The sequence below is a fragment of the Pelophylax lessonae genome (genome assembly GCF_965119305.1).
Source record: "Pelophylax lessonae genome assembly, chromosome: 10".
Lineage (NCBI taxonomy): Eukaryota > Metazoa > Chordata > Amphibia > Anura > Ranidae > Pelophylax > Pelophylax lessonae.
In genome coordinates, this window is record NC_138777.1 from 4,640,839 (window position 1) to 4,660,479 (window position 19,641).

Genomic DNA, 19,641 nt, shown 5'->3' on the forward strand with positions numbered 1-19,641 from the left:
GAGCCATAAAAGGGGCCCAGCAGGCTCCACCCACTACAGGCCACGTGCAAAAAACTACAGGAGGGGGGTCTTGCACACCTTTAAAATTATGAGCAGTATCAGCCCCACTTTTGTTTTAGAAAAGTGTTGCCAAGAATATGCTCACACAGTTCTATGATCCCCCCCTCCCCCCATTGCTTATAAACATTGATCGGACAGGAGATAGAGAGATACAAAGTAACATTGTTTATAAAACATTGATCAGACGGGAGATGGAGAGATACAAAGTGACATTGTTTATAAACATTGATCAGACAGGATAGAGAGATACAAAGTAACATTGTGTATAAACATTGATCAGACAGGAGATAGAGAGATACAAAGTAACATTGTTTATAAACATTGATCAGACGGGAGATAGAGAGATACAAAGTAACATTGTTTATAAACATTGATCAGACGGGAGATAGAGAGATACAAAGTAACATTGTGTATAAACATTGATCAGACAGGAGATAGAGAGATACAAAGTAACATTGTTTATAAACATTGATCAGACAGGAGATAGAGAGATACAAAGTAACATTGTTTATAAACATTGATCAGACAGGAGATAGAGAGAAACAAAATAAAATTGTTTATAAACATTGATCAGACGGGAGATGGAGAGATACAAAGTAACATTGTTTATAAACATTGATCAGACGGGAGATAGAGAGATACAAAGTAACATTGTGTATAAACATTGATCAGACAGGAGATAGAGAGATACAAAGTAACATTGTTTATAAACATTGATCAGACAGGAGATAGAGAGATACAAAGTAACATTGTTTATAAACATTGATCAGACAGGAGATAGAGAGATACAAAGTAACATTGTTTATAAACATTGATCAGACAGGAGATAGAGAGATACAAAGTAACATTGTTTATAAACATTGATCAGACGGGAGATAGAGAGATACAAAGTAACATTGTTTATAAACATTGATCAGACGGGAGATGGAGAGATACAAAGTAACATTGTTTATAAACATTGATCAGACGGGAGATAGAGAGATACAAAGTAACATTGTTTATAAACATTGCTCAGGCGGGAGATATAGAGATACAAAGTAAGGTTGTTACTTTTGTATCAACTCTGTTTCATTCATCTGCAGATCAAAAGGATGAACTTCTGTTTGCATTCAATGTCGGCTTTAATCACTACAGGAGGGGGTCTTGCACCCATTTTGATTATAAGGAGCAGCATCTGCCCCACTTTCCTTTTAGAGAAGAGGTGCCAACAATATCCTCACACAATTCAATGATACGCCTGCCATCCCCCCCCCCCCCCCCCCATTGTTTATAAACATTGATCAGACGGGAGATGGAGAGATATAAAGTAACATTGTTTATAAACATTGATCAGACAGGAGATAGAGAGAGAGACACAGTAACATTGTTACTTTTGTATCAACTCTGTTTCATTCATCTGCAGATCAAAGGGATGAGCTTCTGTTTGCATACAATGTCGGTTAAAGCAAACTTATACAGTAAAAAAAAAAAAGTTATAGCCTGGGACTTCCCCTGCCCCCAGGGCCCCCATGCAGACTTACCCATGTATTTAGGAGTGCCACACGTGGCCTGCAACATGTTTTCACTGCCAACTCCGCCCTTCTGCACCGCCAAGCCAAAATCCGTCACCTGCCAACAGGAACAGAAAACCAGAGCGGTGTTCATCATTACTATGCACAGCAGTCAGATTATTGATAGCAGAGGTTGATCTACTTTGTGACATCACACGTGGGACCTGCTAATGCCATCCAGCAATGATTGAAAATGTTCTAAGATCAGAAAGTTCAATAATGCCACCTAAATCTGAGTTATTTGTAATCTGCTGCAGCCAGAATATAGAGAGCACCTCACATGGGCGGTAGGTGGATCTGCTCTTTGGAGTCTAGGCTGGGCAACCTCTCTCATATATACAGAGCTGTCATTAGAAATCTCGGGGCCCCCAGATAAAGCTGCTATCCTTATGGGGAGCACTGGAGCATGTAGCGGAGGAGTGCTGCCAATCAGGTGAGCTGAATGCAGAAGCCACCTACCTAACGCACCAATGACTGAGAGAGCATCTGGAACCAGCCCTGACCTTGGTGGGCTGTGGACCCTTAACTAAGCCACAAAGAAGCCCCTGCTGGGACTGGGCCCCCTGCCAACCCAATGTCTGCACTCCCTCTCAGCAGCCAGCAATCTGATTGGAGCTTCAAGGGCCATTATGACGGACAGCTGTGAGGAACATCTAAACCCTGACTCCTTGATACATCTGATTTTTTGTATGTCAGAGACAACAATGAGCCTGCAGGGGGCGTGTCAGAGTTCATTATTACCACTACAAGCTGGTTTTCCTAGATTACCAGATCTAAATAAATTCTGAGGATAGGCATAACATCCAGGTATCCTGGTTTCTCCTTGGAGGCCTTCCCTTTAAAATCTTACAAACAGATCACATGAGTTGGTGACGGCTCCGCGTTGGGGCGGAGCAGAGTAGGAAAGTGCAGACACAGATGTACTGACCTTAATGTTCACCATCATCCCCTCACCCGGCTGGTTCTCGTTACTCTTCACTAAAATGTTCTCCAGTTTGAGGTCTCTGTGGACGATATCTGTGCGGAGACACAAACACCGGGACTGGAATCTTCTGGATCACAGAACAACATACCGTATGGCACTTCAGATTTATCATAAATGAAACATCAGTGTCATCCCCCATGATAGTCAGAATATGAAATCTAACATCTGATAGGACATTACAGACTAAAAACACACATTAGATCCCTTAAACCCCCCCCTCCCCCCATACTGTATGTCTGAAGCTCTCTCTGGCAGAATTCCTGACTCTGTTCCCACCCATGAGGAGTTCTGGGGGTTCCCACTCACCTTTGTATTCCTCTGCTCCCGCAGACTGTTCCTGTTCACCTTTGGTGTTCCAGCTCCTCCAGTTACATTCTTCATAAACAGAACCCAGGGCCCTGTGGTCCTCAGCAGTGAACAGAGCCCAGGGCCCCAGTGTCCTCAGTAGTGAACAGAGCCCAGGGTCCCGGTGTCCTCAGAAGAGAACAGAGCCCAGGACCCCGGTGTGCTCAGCAGTAAACAGAACCCAGGGCCCCTGTGTCATCAGCAATGACTAGAGCATGGGGGCCCCAATGTCCTCAGCATTGACTAGAGCCCAGGGCCCAGAGTTCACAGCAGTGTCTAGAGCCTGGGCCCAATTGTCCTCAGTGGTGAACAGAGCCCAGGGCCCCGGTGTCCTCAGCAGTGAACAGAGCCCAGGGGCCCCAATGTCTTCAGCACTGACTAGAGCCCAGGGGCCCCAATATCCTCAGCATTGACTAGAGCCGGGGGCCCCAACGTCCTCAGCATTGACTAGAGCCGGGGGCCCCAATGTCCTCAGCATTGACTAGAGCCAGGGGCCCCAATGTCCTCAGCATTGACTAGAGCCGGGGGCCCCAATGTCCTCAGCATTGACTAGAGCCCCGGGGCCCACAGCAGTGTCTAGAGCCTGGGCCCAATTGTCCCCAGCAGTGAACAGAGCCGAGGGCCCCTGGGGCCTCATAAGTGAAAAAAGAGTCAAGGGCCTCAGTGTTCACAGCAGTGAATAGAGCCCGAGGCCCCGGTGTCCCCAGCAGTGAATAGAGCCCGAGGCCCCGGTGTCCCCAGCAGTGAATAGAGCCTCATAAGTGAAAAGAGTCCAGGGCCTCAGTGCCCTCAGCAGTTAATAGAGCCCTAGGCCCCGGTGCCCTCAGCAGTTAATAGAGCCCAAGGGAATCTTTACAATATAAAATGATGCACACTTACCTTTCTTGTGCAGGTAGGTGATGGCAGAGGCCAGGCTGTGAATGATGTGTCTTGTTTCCGTCTCTGAAAACTGCTTTCTGCGCAGGAGGATCTTCTGCAGCTCGCCGCCCTCGCAGAGCTCCATCACCAGGTACATCCGCTGCAAAACAAACCGCCAATCCTGGGATAATGTGACAAAGACTGGCGCAGGTGGCACAACCGCATTTACCAACCATGCCACAACATGTGACAGATATAGAAATGTTCTCAGTGTAATGAATGATACCTTCTTGACCACTGGAAATGGGATTATTAGGTCACCTATGTGTCTCCTACCCCCCCCCCCCCCTCCTGTAAAAATGTCCCCTGTGTTAGACTGCCAGCACAGCATAATGCAGAAAAGCCGGAATTCTCACTCTAACTCAGGGTGCTGTGCAGGGAATTGAGGAATTGATATACAAAAAAAAAACACATTCAGCTTACCTGTATGCAGCAGACTGATGACATCATCTCAATTTAGGTAAAGTTACAATGTTGCAGTCTGATCACTGGGGGAGGGGAGACTGAGGAAATGCTTCCTCCTGCCTGCAGCAGACTGATGACATCATCTCAGCCTAGTCACTGATTGGATCTTAAAGGATGGCTTTTTAATTAAAAATGGTGGAGCTGAACAATGATCCTGTTACTGTATATTATAACCAGTCAGGAATTTATTTATGGAAACTTGTAAAGCACAATAACAACCTATTATCGTCATGTGAATTATCTTCAGTTGATACAAGTTTGCAACATTTACTATGTCTGACCAACAGGTGATCCCTGCAGTGGGCGGAGCCAGAGGGAAGAATCGAGAAATAGAGAACACCCAACAATGGATGCTGTAAATCACATTACTAAGCAATGAGGTTTCCCTTCCCCCCTGGAATAAAGACGATTGACAGACAAGTGGAGAGGCTGACCTTGGGGGTCTCGAAGACTTCCTCCAGGTGGATGATATGTTCATGAATGACTCGCTTCAAGATGGAGACTTCACGTTCCAGCAGCATGACAGTGGAGCTTCCGGCCTGGAGAACCAAAATCATCCCTCAGTAATTCTACTCTTCTGCATATTAAATTATCCCTCCAAGAGGAAGAAGATTGGTGGAGGACACGTCTATCTACACTGAGAGAAGGAAGGGGATTGGTGGAGATCAGGTCTATCTACACTGAGAGAAGGAAGGGGATTGGTGGAGATCAGGTCTATCTACACTGAAAGAAGGAAGGGGATTGGTGGAGGACATGGCTAGCTACACTGAGAGAAGGAAGGGGATTGGTGGAGGACATGGCTAGCTACACTGAGAGAAGGAAGGGGATTGGTGGAGGACATGGCTAGCTACACTGAGAGAAGGAAGGGGATTCGTGGAGGACATGGCTAGCTACACTGAGAGAAGGAAGGGGATTGGTGGAGGGCATGGCTAGCTACACTGAGAGAAGGAAGGGGATTGGTGGAGGACATGGATAGCTACACTGAGAGAAGAAGGGGATTGGTGGAGGGCATGGCTAGCTACACTGAGAGAAGGAAGGGGATTCGTGGAGGACATGGCTAGCTACACTGAGAGAAGGAAGGGGATTCGTGGAGGACATGGCTAGCTACACTGAGAGAAGAAGGGGATTGGTGGAGGGCATGGCTAGCTACACTGAGAGAAGGAAGGGGATTGGTGGAGGACATGGCTAGCTACACTGAGAGAAGAAGGGGATTGGTGGAGGGCATGGCTAGCTACACTGAGAGAAGGAAGGGGATTGGTGGAGGACATGGCTAGCTACACTGAGAGAAGGAAGGGGATTGGTGGAAGGCACGTCAATACACAGAGAAGGAAGTGGATTGGTGGAGGACATGGCTATCTACACTGAGAGAAGAAAGGGGATAGGTGGAGGACACATCTATCTATACTGAGAGAATGAAGGAGATTGGCGGAGGACACAACTATCTGCAATGGGCAAAGAAGAAAGGAGATTAGTAGAGGGCACATCTATCTACACTGAGAGAAGAAAGGAGATTGGTGGAGGACAGGTCTATCTACATTAAGGGAAGAAGGAAATTGGTGGAGAACACGTCTATCTACAGTGAGAGATAGAAGGAGATTGGCGGAGGACACAACTATTCAAAATGGACAAAGAAGAAAGGAGATTAGTAAAGGACATGTCTACCTACACTGAAAGAAGAAAGGATATAGGTGGAGATCACATCTATCTACAATGAGAAAAGGAAGGAGATTGATGGAGGACACGTCTATCTACATTAAGGGAAGGAAGGAGATTGGTGGAGGACACATCTATCTACATTAAGGGAAGGAAGGAGATTGGTGGAGGATACATCTATCTACACTTAGAAAGAAGGGAATTGGTGGAGAACACGTCTATCTACACTGAGAGAAGGAAGGGGATTGGTGGATGACATGTCTATCTACAGTGAGAGAAAGAAGGAGAAAGAAGGATATTGGCGGAGGACACAACTATTCACAATGGGCAAAGAAGAAAGGAGATTAGTAGAGGGTACATCTATCTACACTGAGAGAAGGAAGGAGATTGGTGGAGGACATGTCTATCTACCCTGAGAGAAGGAAGGAGATTGGTAGAGGACATGTCTATCTACACTGAGAGAAGGAAGGAGATTCGTGGAGGACACGTATATCTACACTGAGAGAAGGAAGGGGATTGGTGGATGACATGTCTATCTACAGTGAGAGAAAGAAGGAGATTGGCAGAGGACAGGACTATTCACAATGGGCAGAGAAGAAAGGAGATTAGTAAAGGACATGTCTACCTACACTGAAAGAAGAAAGGATATAGATGGAGGACAATGAGAGAAGGAAGGGGATTGGTGGAGATCACGTCTATCTACACTGAGAGAAGGAAGGGGATTGGTGGAAGACATATCTATCTACACAGAGAGAATGAGGGAGACTGATGGAGGACACGTCTATCTACACTGAGAGAAAGAAGGGGATTAGTGGAGGCCATGTCTAGTCACACTGAGAGAAGGAAGGAAGGAGATTGGCAGAGGACATAACTGTCTGCAATGGGCAAAGAAGGAAGGAGATTAGTAGAGGACACGTCTATCCCCACTAAGGGAAGGAAGGGGATTGGTGGAGGATACATCTATCTACACTGAGAGAAGGAAGGAGATTGGTGGAGGACACGTCTATCTACACAGAGAAGGAAGAGGATTGGTGGAGGACACATCTATCTACACTGAGCAAAGAAGGAACAGGATTGGAAGTGGACATGGCTATGTATGCTAAGAGAAGGAAGGGGATTGGTGGATGACATCTATCTACGGTGAGAGAAAGAAGGAAATTTATGGAGAACACATCTATCTACACAGAGAGAAGGTAGAGGATTGGTGGATGGCATGTCTATCTACAGTGAAAGAAAGAAGGAAATCTGTAGAGAACACGCCTATCTACACTGAGAGAAGGAAGGAGATTGGTGGAGGACATGGCTATTTATCCTGAGAGAAGGAAGGAGTTTAGTGGAGAACAGGTCTATCTACAAGCAGAGAAGGAAGGAGATTGGCAGAGAACACGGCTATCTACAAGCAGAAAAGAAAGGGAATTGGTGGAGGATGCGTCCATCTACAAAAAGCAAAAAAGGGGATTGGAGGAGGACATGGCTATCTATGCTGAGAGAAGGAAGGGAAGGAATTGGTGGAGGACATTTTTCGATCCCCACTGAGCAAAGAATGAAATGGATTGGCAGAGGAAACATCAGATCTGAGCATAGAAAGGAAGGTGATTGGCTGAGGATACGTCTATCTGCACTGAGAGAAAGAAAGATATTGGTGGAGGACACGTCTATCTGCACTGAGCAAAGAGGGAGGGGAGTTAGAGGAGGACACCTCCATCTGGACTGATCTCAGTCTCACCTTTTCTCGGTTGACTTTCTTAATGGCCCACTTCTTTCCACTTTCCTTGTGTGTGGCTTCAATCACAACTCCAAAGCTCCCCTCTCCCAGCTTCTTCCCGAAACTGTAAATTTGCTGAAACAATACACACAATATAATTGGAGTTATGGCCAAATAGAGAAGGGGTAAGGAGAGGAGGGTGATTGGGAGGAAGGGAGAGAGCAAAAGAGGGGAAGGCGAGAGAGAGAGCGAGAGAGAGGGAGGGGGAGAGAGAGAGAGCACGAGAGTGACAAGAGTGCACAAGAGTGACAAGAGAGCAACAAGAGCGTGAGAGAGACAAGAGAGCGACAAGAAAGCAAGAGCGACAAGAGAGACAAGAGAGCGAGAGCGACAAGAGAGACAAGAGAGCGAGAGAGAAAAGAGAGCGAGACAAGAGAAGAGAGCGAGACAAGAGAGCGAGAGAGACAAGAGAGCGAGAGAGACAAGAGAGCAAGAGAGACAAGAGAGCAAGAGAGACAAGAGAGCGAGAGCGACAAGAGAAGAGAGCGAGACAAGAGAGACAAGAGAGCGAGACAGACAAGAGAGCGAGAGAGACAAGAGAGCGACAAGAGAAGAGAGCGAGACAAGAGAGACAAGAGAGCGAGACAGACAAGAGAGCGAGAGAGACAAGAGAGCGAGAGAGACAAGAGAGACAAGAGAGCGAGACAGACAAGAGAAGAGAGCGAGACAAGAGAGCGAGAGAGACAAGAGAGCGAGACAGACAAGAGAGCGAGAGAGACAAGAGAGCCAAGAGAGACAAGAGAGACAAGAGAAGAGAGAGTGAGACAAGAGAGCAAGAGAAGAGAGCAAGACAAGAGAGCGAGAGAGACAAAAGAAGGGGGTCAGAGGAAGAGAACAGGAGAGGCAGAGAACTGTATTATTACTGTCCAGTAATACGAATCAGAGTTTTATGAATTTTGAGGCCATGGCCTGGTAAGTGAATCCAAGAAAGAAGTCTCACTCCTCTTGCGGCACATCCTTTGTAATATAAAGAAAGGGAAATCTTAGGCACAGTGAATTCGGCCATATACAATATCTCATTGAAGGAGATGCTGGGAGTAGTAGTTTCTAAACAAGCCATAAGTATGTGTGTCATCTCTGCAAGTGCACAATTGCAAAAGCCGCAGGCAAAACATAACGAAGCAGAAGAGCTACAAGACCTGTAATCAGGACTAATAACGGGGTTGGACAGCGAGCTGGAATGACAATTATGGCCATCCAGAATGGAGATGAGGAATTTCCATTGTGTGTAATACACCGCTCCACTCCTTATTGCGTGACATTGGCAGCGAGCATCTTGTGTTACTGCGACGACCATCTTGGCCGGGGTGACAGGAAGGTGACAACACAATAGAAGGCAGAGGGACTGAATGCCAACCTGTTATTACAGATGTGGGAAACGTCAAGGTGAGATGTACTAAGACAAGGCTATCGCTTATTACCCCCTGGCTGCTCTGTCACTGTCTGTATCACCCTGGCCAATCACTGTCACTCCACTTCCTCAAACCCAATCTATCCAAAACCAAACTTATCATTTTTTTCTCCCCCCACATGCCCCTTCCCCTGATCAAAATCCATGGCACAACTATCAGCCCATCCCAGCATGCCAAGGTCCTAGGTATAATCCTGGACTCGGATCTATCCTTTGAGCCCCACATCCAATCGCTGTCCAAATCTTACCACCTCAACCTCCGCAACATCTCCAAAACACGCCCCTTCCTAACCAACGACACCACAAAGCTCTTAATTCACTCCCTGGTCATCTCTTGTCTCGACTGATGCAACTCCCTTCTCATTGGCTTATCTTTACTTAGGCTCCTCCCCCTTCAGTCCATCATTAACCACTTAAGCCCCGGAAGATTTTACCCCCTTCCTGACCAGGGCCTATATTGCGATTCGGTACTGCGTGACTTTAACGGACAATTGCGCGGTCGTGCGACGCTGTACCTAAACTAATTTGGCGTCCTTTTTTCCCCACAAACAGAGCTTTCTTTTGGTGGGATTTGATCACCTGAGCGATTTTTTGATCATGCGCTATAAACAAAAAAAGAGCGCCAATTTTGCAAAAATAACAATATTTTTCACATTTTTTTATATGAAATTCCCCAAAAAAAATGTAAAAATCAAAATTTTTTAACATTTTAGGCCAATTTGTTTTCTGCTACATATGTTTGGTAAAAAAAAAATAGCAATAAGCGTATTTTGATTGGTTTGCGCAAAAGTTATTGCGTTTACTAACTAAGGGAAAGATTTTTGTCATTTTTGTTGTTTTTTTTTTAACGAGTAATGGCGGCGATCTGCGATTTTTTTTGCGGGACTGCGACATTGCGGCGGACAGATCGGACCCTTGACTGACATATTTGACACTTTTGGGGTTACCAGTGACATTACTACAGTAATCAGTGCTATACATATGTATGGTTACTGTAAAAATGACACTGGCAGGGAAGGAGTTAACTCTATTGGAGAGGGAGGGATTAAGTGTGTCCCTAGGGGCGTGTTTCTAACTGTGATTGGCTGTGGCTTGAGGTGTAAGAACAGAGATCAACGGTCCTAAAATCTATCCCGTAGTTTGTAGACGCGATAACTTTTGCGCAAACGAATCAATATACGCTTTTTGGGATTTTTTTACCAAAAATATGTAGCAGAATACATATTGGCCTAAACTGATCAAACTTTTTATAGCAAAAAGTAAACAATATTGTGTTTTTTTCAAAAATTGTTGCTCTTTTTTTTTTTTGTTTATAGCGCAAAATTTTAAAACTGCAGGAGGTGATCAAATACCACCAAAAGAAAGTTCTATTTGTGGGGAAAAAAGGAAATCATTTTATTTGGGTACAGCGTCGCACGACTGCGCAATTGTCAGTTACAGTAACGCAGTGCCGAATCTCAAAAAAAAATTGCCTGATCATGAAGGGGGAAAATCTCGGAGGTAAAGTGGTTAAAAAGTTGACTTTTTTTACTTTAACCAATTGTGGACATTACACATGCTACACACACCCACAAACCCCGCCCGGTCCCATGCTACACACACCCACAAACCCCGCCCGGTCCCATGCTACACACACCCACAAACCCCGCCCGGTCCCATGCGTCACACACCCACAAACCCCGCCCAGTCCCATGCTACACACACCCACAAACCCCGCCCGGTCCCATGCTACACACACCCACAAACCCCGCCCGGTCCCATGCTACACACACCCACAAACCCCGCCCGGTCCCATGCTGCACACACCCACAAACCCCGCCCGGTCCCATGCTACACACACCCACAAACCCCGCCCGGTCCCATGCTACACACACCCACAAACCCCGCCCGGTCCCATGCTGCACACACCCACAAACCCCGCCCGGTCCCATGCTGCACACACCCACAAACCCCGCCCGGTCCCATGCTGCACACACCCACAAACCCCGCCCGGTCCCATGCTGCACACACCCACAAACCCCGCCCGGTCCCATGCTACACACACCCACAAACCCCGCCCGGTCCCATGCTGCACACACCCACAAACCCCGCCCGGTCCCATGCTACACACACCCACAAACCCCGCCCGGTCCCATGCTACACACACCCACAAACCCCGCCCGGTCCCATGCTACACACACCCACAAACCCCGCCCGGTCCCATGCTGCACACACCCACAAACCCCGCCCGGTCCCATGCTGCACACACCCACAAACCCCGCCCGGTCCCATGCTGCACACACCCACAAACCCCGCCCGGTCCCATGCTACACACACCCACAAACCCCGCCCGGTCCCATGCTGCACACACCCACAAACCCCGCCCAGTCCCATGCTACACACACCCACAAACCCCGCCCGGTCCCATGCTACACACACCCACAAACCCCGCCCGGTCCCATGCGTCACACACCCACAAACCCCGCCCGGTCCCATGCTACACACACCCACAAACCCCGCCCGGTCCCATGCTACACACACCCACAAACCCCGCCCGGTCCCATGCTACACACACCCACAAACCCCGCCCGGTCCCATGCTACACACACCCACAAACCCCGCCCGGTCCCATGCTGCACACACCCACAAACCCCGCCCGGTCCCATGCTACACACACCCACAAACCCCGCCCGGTCCCATGCTGCACACACCCACAAACCCCGCCCGGTCCCATGCTGCACACACCCACAAACCCCGCCCGGTCCCATGCTGCACACACCCACAAACCCCGCCCGGTCCCATGCTGCACACACCCACAAACCCCGCCCGGTCCCATGCTACACACACCCACAAACCCCGCCCGGTCCCATGCTACACACACCCACAAACCCCGCCCGGTCCCATGCTACACACACCCACAAACCCCGCCCGGTCCCATGCTACACACACCCACAAACCCCGCCCGGTCCCATGCTGCACACACCCACAAACCCCGCCCGGTCCCATGCTACACACACCCACAAACCCCGCCCGGTCCCATGCTACACACACCCACAAACCCCGCCCGGTCCCATGCTGCACACACCCACAAACCCCGCCCGGTCCCATGCTGCACACACCCACAAACCCCGCCCGGTCCCATGCTGCACACACCCACAAACCCCGCCCGGTCCCATGCTACACACACCCACAAACCCCGCCCGGTCCCATGCTGCACACACCCACAAACCCCGCCCGGTCCCATGCTACACAAACCCCGCCCGGTCCCATGCTGCACACACCCACAAACCCCGCCCTGTCCCATGCTACACAAACCCCGCCCGGTCCCATGCTGCACACACCCACAAACCCCGCCCGGTACCTATTCCTGCACACACTCACTGGCCGATTTATTAGGCACACCTGTTCAGTTGCTTGGTAACACAAATTGCTAATCAGCCAATCACATGGTAGCGACTCAATGTATTTAGGCATCTAGACGTGGTGAAGACGACTTGCTGAAGTTCAAACCGAGCATCAGAATGAGGAAGAAAGGGGATGGAAGTGACTTTGAACGTGGCATGGTTGTTGGTGGCAGACGGGCTGGTCTGAGTATTTCTGGGATTTTCACACACAACCATCTCTCGGGATTACAGAGAATGGTGGGGAAAAGAGAAAATATCCAGTGAGCGGCAGTTGTGTGGAGGAAAATGCCATGTTGAGGTCAGAGGAGAATGGACAGACTGGTTCCAGATGATAGAAAGGCAACAGTAACTCAAATACACACTCGTTATACCCAAGGTATGCAGAATACCATCTCTGAATGCACAACACATCCAACCTTGAAGCAGATGGGCTCCAGCACCGGGTGCCACTTTGTCAGCTAAGAACAGGAAACTGAGGCTACAATTGGCACAGGATCACCAATATTGGCCAATAGAAGATTGGAAAAGCGTTGCCTGGTCTGAGGAGTCTGGATTTCAGCTGCGACATTCAGATGGGAGAGATGGGAGGGTCAGAATTGGCCCAGTATGGGAGTGGCTAATGTTCCTATGTGAAATGATCTCATACATATGGAGGATGTGAACGGAAAACACTTTTTTGTATATTCATTTTTTCACATTTCTTTGGTATTTCTTCCCCATGAGGATCACACTAAATAGGCAGCGCCACCGATATGCCACCAACACCTCTTCCCTAGATTCAGATTTTATTTCTGTGAATGAGTAGAGGTACTACCAATCCCTTACTCCTTCACATAGGGGGGAGGGGTTACATCTGGGGGCCCCCTTATTGTTAAAGGGGCTTCCAGATTCTGACAAGCTCCCTGCTTGCAGATCACCACAACCACTGGACCCTGGGGTGTGGGGGAAGAGGTTCTTCTCCTCCTCAACAAAGAGACAAGGAGCTGTGCCAGCAAGGTAACCTAACCCTAACATTCACAAAGGACCTGGCGGGGATTTTCCTCTTCTCAACAAATAAAGCAGGGTTTCTCAACCAGGGTTCCTCCTGGGGTTGCTGGGGGTTCCTCCTGGGGTTGCTGGGGGTTCCTCCTGGGGTTGCTAGGGGTTCCTCCTGGGGTTGCTAGGGGTTCCTCCTGGGGTTGCTGGGGGTTCCTCCTGGGGTTGCTTAGGATTCCTCCTGAGGTTGCTGGGGGTTCCTCCTAGGGTTGCTGGGGGTTCCTCCCGGGGTTGCTGGGGGTTCCTCCTGGGGTTGCTGGGGGTTCCTCCTGGGGTTGCTGGGGGTTCCTCCCGGGGTTGCTAGGGGTTCCTCCTGGGGTTGCTAGGGGTTCCTCCTGGGGTTGCTAGGGGTTCCTCCCGAGGTTGCTGGGGGTTCCTCCCGAGGTTGCTGGGGGTTCCTCCTGGGGTTGCTGGGGGTTCCTCCTGGGGTTGCTGGGGGTTCCTCCTGGGGTTGCTGGGGGTTTCTCCTGGGGTTGCTGGGGGTTCCTCCTGAGGTTGCTGGGGGTTCCTCCTGGGGTTGCTGGGGGTTCCTCCTGGGGTTGTTGGGGGTTCCTCCTGGGGTTGCTGGGGGTTCCTCCTGGGGTTGTTGGGGGGTTCCTCCTGGGGTTGCTGGGGGTTCCTCCAGGGGTTTCTAGGGGTTCCTCAAGCAATGGGCCATTTCTGCCTCTCAGATAAGTTGCCAATGACACCATTGTTCCTTTTAGCTATCTGTAAGGGAGTAATTCTTCCCAATGGTGACAAGAGTAATGTGTCATGAGTTGTAGATTTTTCATTTTTAGCCGGGGTTCCCCGAGACCAGAAATTTATTTTAAGGGTTCCTCTCTGTTGAAATGGTTGAGAAAGACTGAAAATAGACGTTCAATCAGATTGTGGAAAGGGTGGACCGTGTATTGGAGAGAGCGGATTGGGTGATCTCCACAGGTTGGAATGTAGTCAAGGTTAGAGAACTCATTAGATGGTCAGGGTGATGGACACTGACCTAACAGGCAGACAATACGATACATTATAAGAGATCACAACCCCCCCTCCCTACCTTATAGGAGATCACAGCCCCCCCCCACCTTATAGGAGATCACAGCCCCCCCCTCCCCACCTTATAGGAGATCACAGCCCCCCCCCCTCCCTACCTTATAGGAGATCACAGCCCCCCCTCCCTACCTTATAGGAGATCACAACCCCCACCTTGTAGGAGATCAAAGCCCCCCCCCTCCCTACCTTATAGGAGATCACAGCCCCTCCCCCCCCCACCTTATAGGAGATCACAGCCCCCCCTCCCTACCTTATAGGAGATCACAGCCCCCCCCCCCTCCCTACCTTATAGGAGATCACAGCCCCCCCTCTCCCTACCTTATAGCAGATCACAGCCCCCCCTCCCTACCTTATAGGAGATCACAGCCCCCCCCCCTCCCTACCTTATAGAAGATCACAACCCCCCCCCTCCCTACCTTATAGAAGATCACAGCCCCCCCCCCACCTTATAGAAGATCACAGCCCCCCCCCACCTTATAGAAGATCACTGCCCCCCCACCCACCTTATAGGAGATCACAGCCTCCCCCCCCCCTCCCTACCTTATAGGAGATCACAGCCCCCCCTCCCTACCTTATAGGAGATCACAGCCCCCCCCTCCCTAACTTATAGAAGATCACAGCCCCCCCCCACCTTATAGAAGATCACAGCCCCCCCCCCACCTTATAGAAGATCACAGCCCCCCCCCCACCTTATAGAAGATCACAGCCCCCCCCCACCTTATAGAAGATCACAGCCCCCCCCCACCTTATAGAAGATCACAGCCCCCCCCCACCCACCTTATAGGAGATCACAGCCCCCCCTCCCTACCTTATAGGAGATCACAGCCCCCCCCCCCCACCTTATAGGAGATCACAGTCCCCCCCCCACCTTATAGGAGATCACAGCCCCCCCACCTTATAGGAGATCACAGCCCCCCCACCTTAAAACAGATCACAGCCCCCCCCCCACCTTATAGGAGATCACAGCCCCCCCCCCCACCTTATAGGAGATCACAGCCCACCCCCACCTTATAGGAGATCACAGCCCCCCCAATACCTGGATTGCAGCTTCATCGTCCATGCGAGTGTGTGGGACTTTGTTCTCTGCGCTGTTGTTGCGCGACCACTGTGACGCCATCTTCCTACTTGCATCACTGCTCTCTGGACTCAGCATCTGGAACACAAAAAGTAGCTTAGTACAAATTCTACTGACCTATAGAGCTGAGAAATTAGATATGTGAAAGAAAAAACTGATTGTTGGAAACATTTCTAACGAGAACTATTATTATTATTATACATTTATATAGCTCTGACATATACTGCAGTACTGTACAGAGATCACTGAGCCAATCACATCAGTCTCTGTACCAGAGGAGCTTACCCTCTAATGTCCCCTCCCCCACAGTCACATCAGCCTCTGTACCAGAGGAGCTTACACTCTAATGTCCCCTCCCCCCCAGTCACATCAGTCTCTGTACCAGAGGAGCTTACACTCTAATGTCCCCTCCCCCACAGTCACATTCGTCTCTGTACCAGAGGAGCTTACACTCTAATGTTCCCTCCCCCCCCAGTCACATCAGTCTCTGTACCAGAGGAGCTTGCACTCTAATGTCCCCTCCCCCACAGTCACATCAGTCTCTGTACCAGAGGAGCTTACACTCTACAAATATAATAATGGAATCCCTCCTCCTAGTCTTCAGCCAATAATGAAAAGTTCTCGGTGTTCAGGACATAAACTTTGGGGACATTGTAATTGGATTCTTCTCTCTAACAGATTACAGATATGAAGGAAGTGTGAAATTCTTCATAAAAAGTAATATAAAACGCCATCTGGACGCTGGGCGGCCGCTGGAATTCGCATCGCCTTCTGCTGAGGAGAACGCGGCCAACACTCTGCAATTCCAACCAATATGAAGACCTGAGAGACCCGCTAGGAGAAGATCTCTTCTCTCCGCAGTTAGGATAAAGTTTCTGTGAATCAAATAAAATTAATAGGAATGGAGGCCGATGGGCCCTCGGGGAGGACGATACAGATGGGCCCTCGGGGAGGACGATACAGATGGGCCCTCGGGGAGGACGATACAGATGGGCCCTCGGGGAGGAAGTTACACATGGGCCCTCGGGGAGGACGTTACACATGGGCCCTCGGGGAGGACGTTACACATGGGCCCTCGGGGAGGACGTTACACATGGGCCCTCAGGGAGGATGATACACATGAGCCGTCGGGGAGGACGTTACACATGGGTCCTCGGGGAGGACGTTACACATGGGCCCTCGGGGAGGACGTTACACATGGGCCGTCGGGGAGGATACAGATGGGCTCTAGGGGGGGGGAGAAATATGGACCCCTGGGGGGAGGGGGGGAGAGAAAGATGGACCCCCCGAGGAGGAATTAGATGGACCCCCCGAGGAGGAATTAGATGGACTCCCCCGGGGAGGACATAGATGGACCCGCCAGGAGAGGACATAGACGGACCCACCCGGGGAGGACATAGACAGACCCCCCCGGGGAGGACATAGACTGACCCCCCCCGGGGAGGACATAGATGGACCCGCCCGGGGAGGACATAGACAGACCCCCCCGGGGAGGACAAAGACTGACCCCCCCGGGGAGGACATAGATGGACCCGCCTGGGGAGGACATAGACGGACCCGCCCGGGGAGGACATAGACGGACCCGCCCGGGGAGGACATAGACGGACCCGCCCGGGGAGGACATTAAAAAAAAAAAAAAAAAAGTGCTTTGAGGGTCGTAGCTCACAGAGAGCCCTGAAGTCCTATCCCACCACTGGTGAAAATTTGGGGCTCCTAGCACCTATTGTTCCGGAGATACAGGGCTCCTTGCACAGCCTATCAGAATGTGTTTGCAGCAGACAGAGAGGATGAGCTCACAGTGCCGCTCATTTCTTGTCAGAGGCACTGAGCTCAATGGACAGCTTGGAGCCTTGGACCAATGGTAAAGCACCATCAGTCCAAGCTGTCCAATAAAAATGCTGCAGTGGAGGCTTTCCTCTCACCGCAGTGTCATAGAAGGGGGCGTGCTCACTTTCCGCCCAGCCCTCTTACTACAAGGAAAAAAACATAGGTTTACCCACAATCCCATGTTTTTCTCACACAGTTAAGAGGGAGAATCTGCTGCTGAAAATGTACTTCAAAGCAAAATAATAAATTAGCATAATAAATGTATCTATTTACTGTGAATTCACTGGTTTAAAGTTACAACTTCAGTAATTTGGCCATTAAGCCACCTGTACATTTTTATTTTTTTTAATATATATATACACACACAGTATCTCAAAAAAAGTAAGTACACCCCTCCCATTCTAGCTTTTCATGTGACAACACTGAAGAAATGACACTTTGCTACAATGTAAAGTAGTGAGTGTACAGCTTGTATAACAGTGTAAATTTACTGTCCCCTCAAAATAACTCAACACACAGCCATTAATGTCTAAACCGCTGGCAACAAAAGTCAGTACACCCCTAAGTGAAAATGTCCAAATTGGGCCCAATTAGCCATTTTCCCTCCCCGGTGTCATGTAACTCGTTAGTGTCACAAGGTCTCAGGTGTGAATGGGGAGCAGGTGTGTTACATTTGGTGTTATCGCTCTCACTCTCTCATACTGGTCACTGGAAGTTCAACATGGCACCTCATGGCAAAGAACTCTCTGAGGATCTGAAAAAAAGAATTGTTGCTCTACATAAAGATGGCCTAGGCTATAAGAAGATTGCCAAGACCCTGGAACTGAGCTGCAGCACGGTGGCCAAGACCATACAGTGGTATAACAGGACAGGTTCCACTCAGAACAGGCCTCACCATGGTCCACCAAAGAAGTTGAGTGCACGTGCTCAGCGTCATATCCAAAAGTTGTCTTTGGTAAATAGACGTATGAGTGCTGCCAGCATTGCTGCAGAGGTTGAATGGGTGGGGGAGGGGTCAGCCTGTCAGTGCTCAGACCATACGCCGCACACTGCATCAAAGTGGTCTGCATGGCTGTCATCCCAGAAGGAAGCCTCTTCTAAAGATGATGGACAAGAAAGCCCACAAACAGTTTGCTGAAGACAAGAAGACTAAGAACATGGATTACTGGAACCATCTCCTGTGGTCTGATGAGACCAAGATAAACTTATTTGGTGTCAGATGGTGTCAGGCGTGTGTGGCGGCAACCAGGTGAGGAGTACAAAGTACATAGTCATTCACTTATGCAAAAAAACCTTCAGGGATCGTAAAATGTTAGTCAGATGGAAAATTCTGGCTGATTCCCTGTTGCTCCTGGCAGTCTGATAACTTTACAAAGAAGCAAAAAAAAAATGTTTACAAATCTGCAACTTCTCCAAGCTTTCCACAAGGGGGCAGCAGCGCTCCGCTGAGTCCCCACAAAAAAAATCCCATCAAGCGGATCGTCAAATAAAAATGACAATGGGGATTAATTAGATGGAGTTGTGATAAAGGTCATTCAATATTAGCAGAAGATTAAGTGTCTGCCGGCTACAAACAGACAAATGTTCTTTTCTCTTCTCGTCTTTGCCGAAATTTAAACAATTTATTCATTAAAACTTCAACTCAGCAAATCAGAAAATGGAACAATTTGTCCTTCTCTTCACTGGAGGCAGAAAAACCGATTTGTGGGTTATGGAAAGGATTCGGCGTGGAAGGAATGAGGCATAAAGGTGAGGGCGAGGCGTTCCTGCACCCCAAATCTACAGATCAGTGCGAGGACAATCAATGGAACCCCAAATCTACAGATCAGTGTGAGGACAATCAATGGAACCCCAAATCTAAAGATCAGTGTGAGGACAATCAATGGCACCCCAAATCTACAGATCAGTGCGAGGACAATCAATGGAACCCCAAATCTACAGATGAGTGTAAGGACAATCAATGGAACCCCAAATCTACAGATCAGTGTCAGGACAATCAATGGAACCCCAAATCTACAGATCAGTGTGAGGACAATCAATGGCACCCCAAATCTACAGATCAGTGTGAGGACAATCAATGGCACCCCAAATCTACAGATCAGTGCGAGGACAATCAATGGCACCCCAAATCTACAGATCA

The 19,641-nt window shown here is 49.3% G+C and overlaps 1 protein-coding gene across 1 annotated transcript in view; it reads right to left on the minus strand.

Annotated features, from left to right (window-relative positions):
• STK33 (serine/threonine kinase 33) overlaps window positions 1-19,641 on the minus strand; it is a gene marked incomplete at its 3' end in the record, with an annotated part of 92,544 nt that overhangs the window by 24,080 nt on the left and 48,823 nt on the right. Inside the window, exons 2-7 of the mRNA XM_082270455.1 lie at window positions 15,636-15,752; window positions 7,703-7,816; window positions 4,758-4,862; window positions 3,820-3,958; window positions 2,539-2,627; window positions 1,581-1,668 (exon numbers count right to left, since the gene is read on the minus strand). Of these exons, the coding sequence (XP_082126581.1) occupies window positions 1,581-1,668; window positions 2,539-2,627; window positions 3,820-3,958; window positions 4,758-4,862; window positions 7,703-7,816; window positions 15,636-15,752 (652 nt within the window). The remainder of the gene's footprint in view (window positions 1-1,580; window positions 1,669-2,538; window positions 2,628-3,819; window positions 3,959-4,757; window positions 4,863-7,702; window positions 7,817-15,635; window positions 15,753-19,641) is intronic.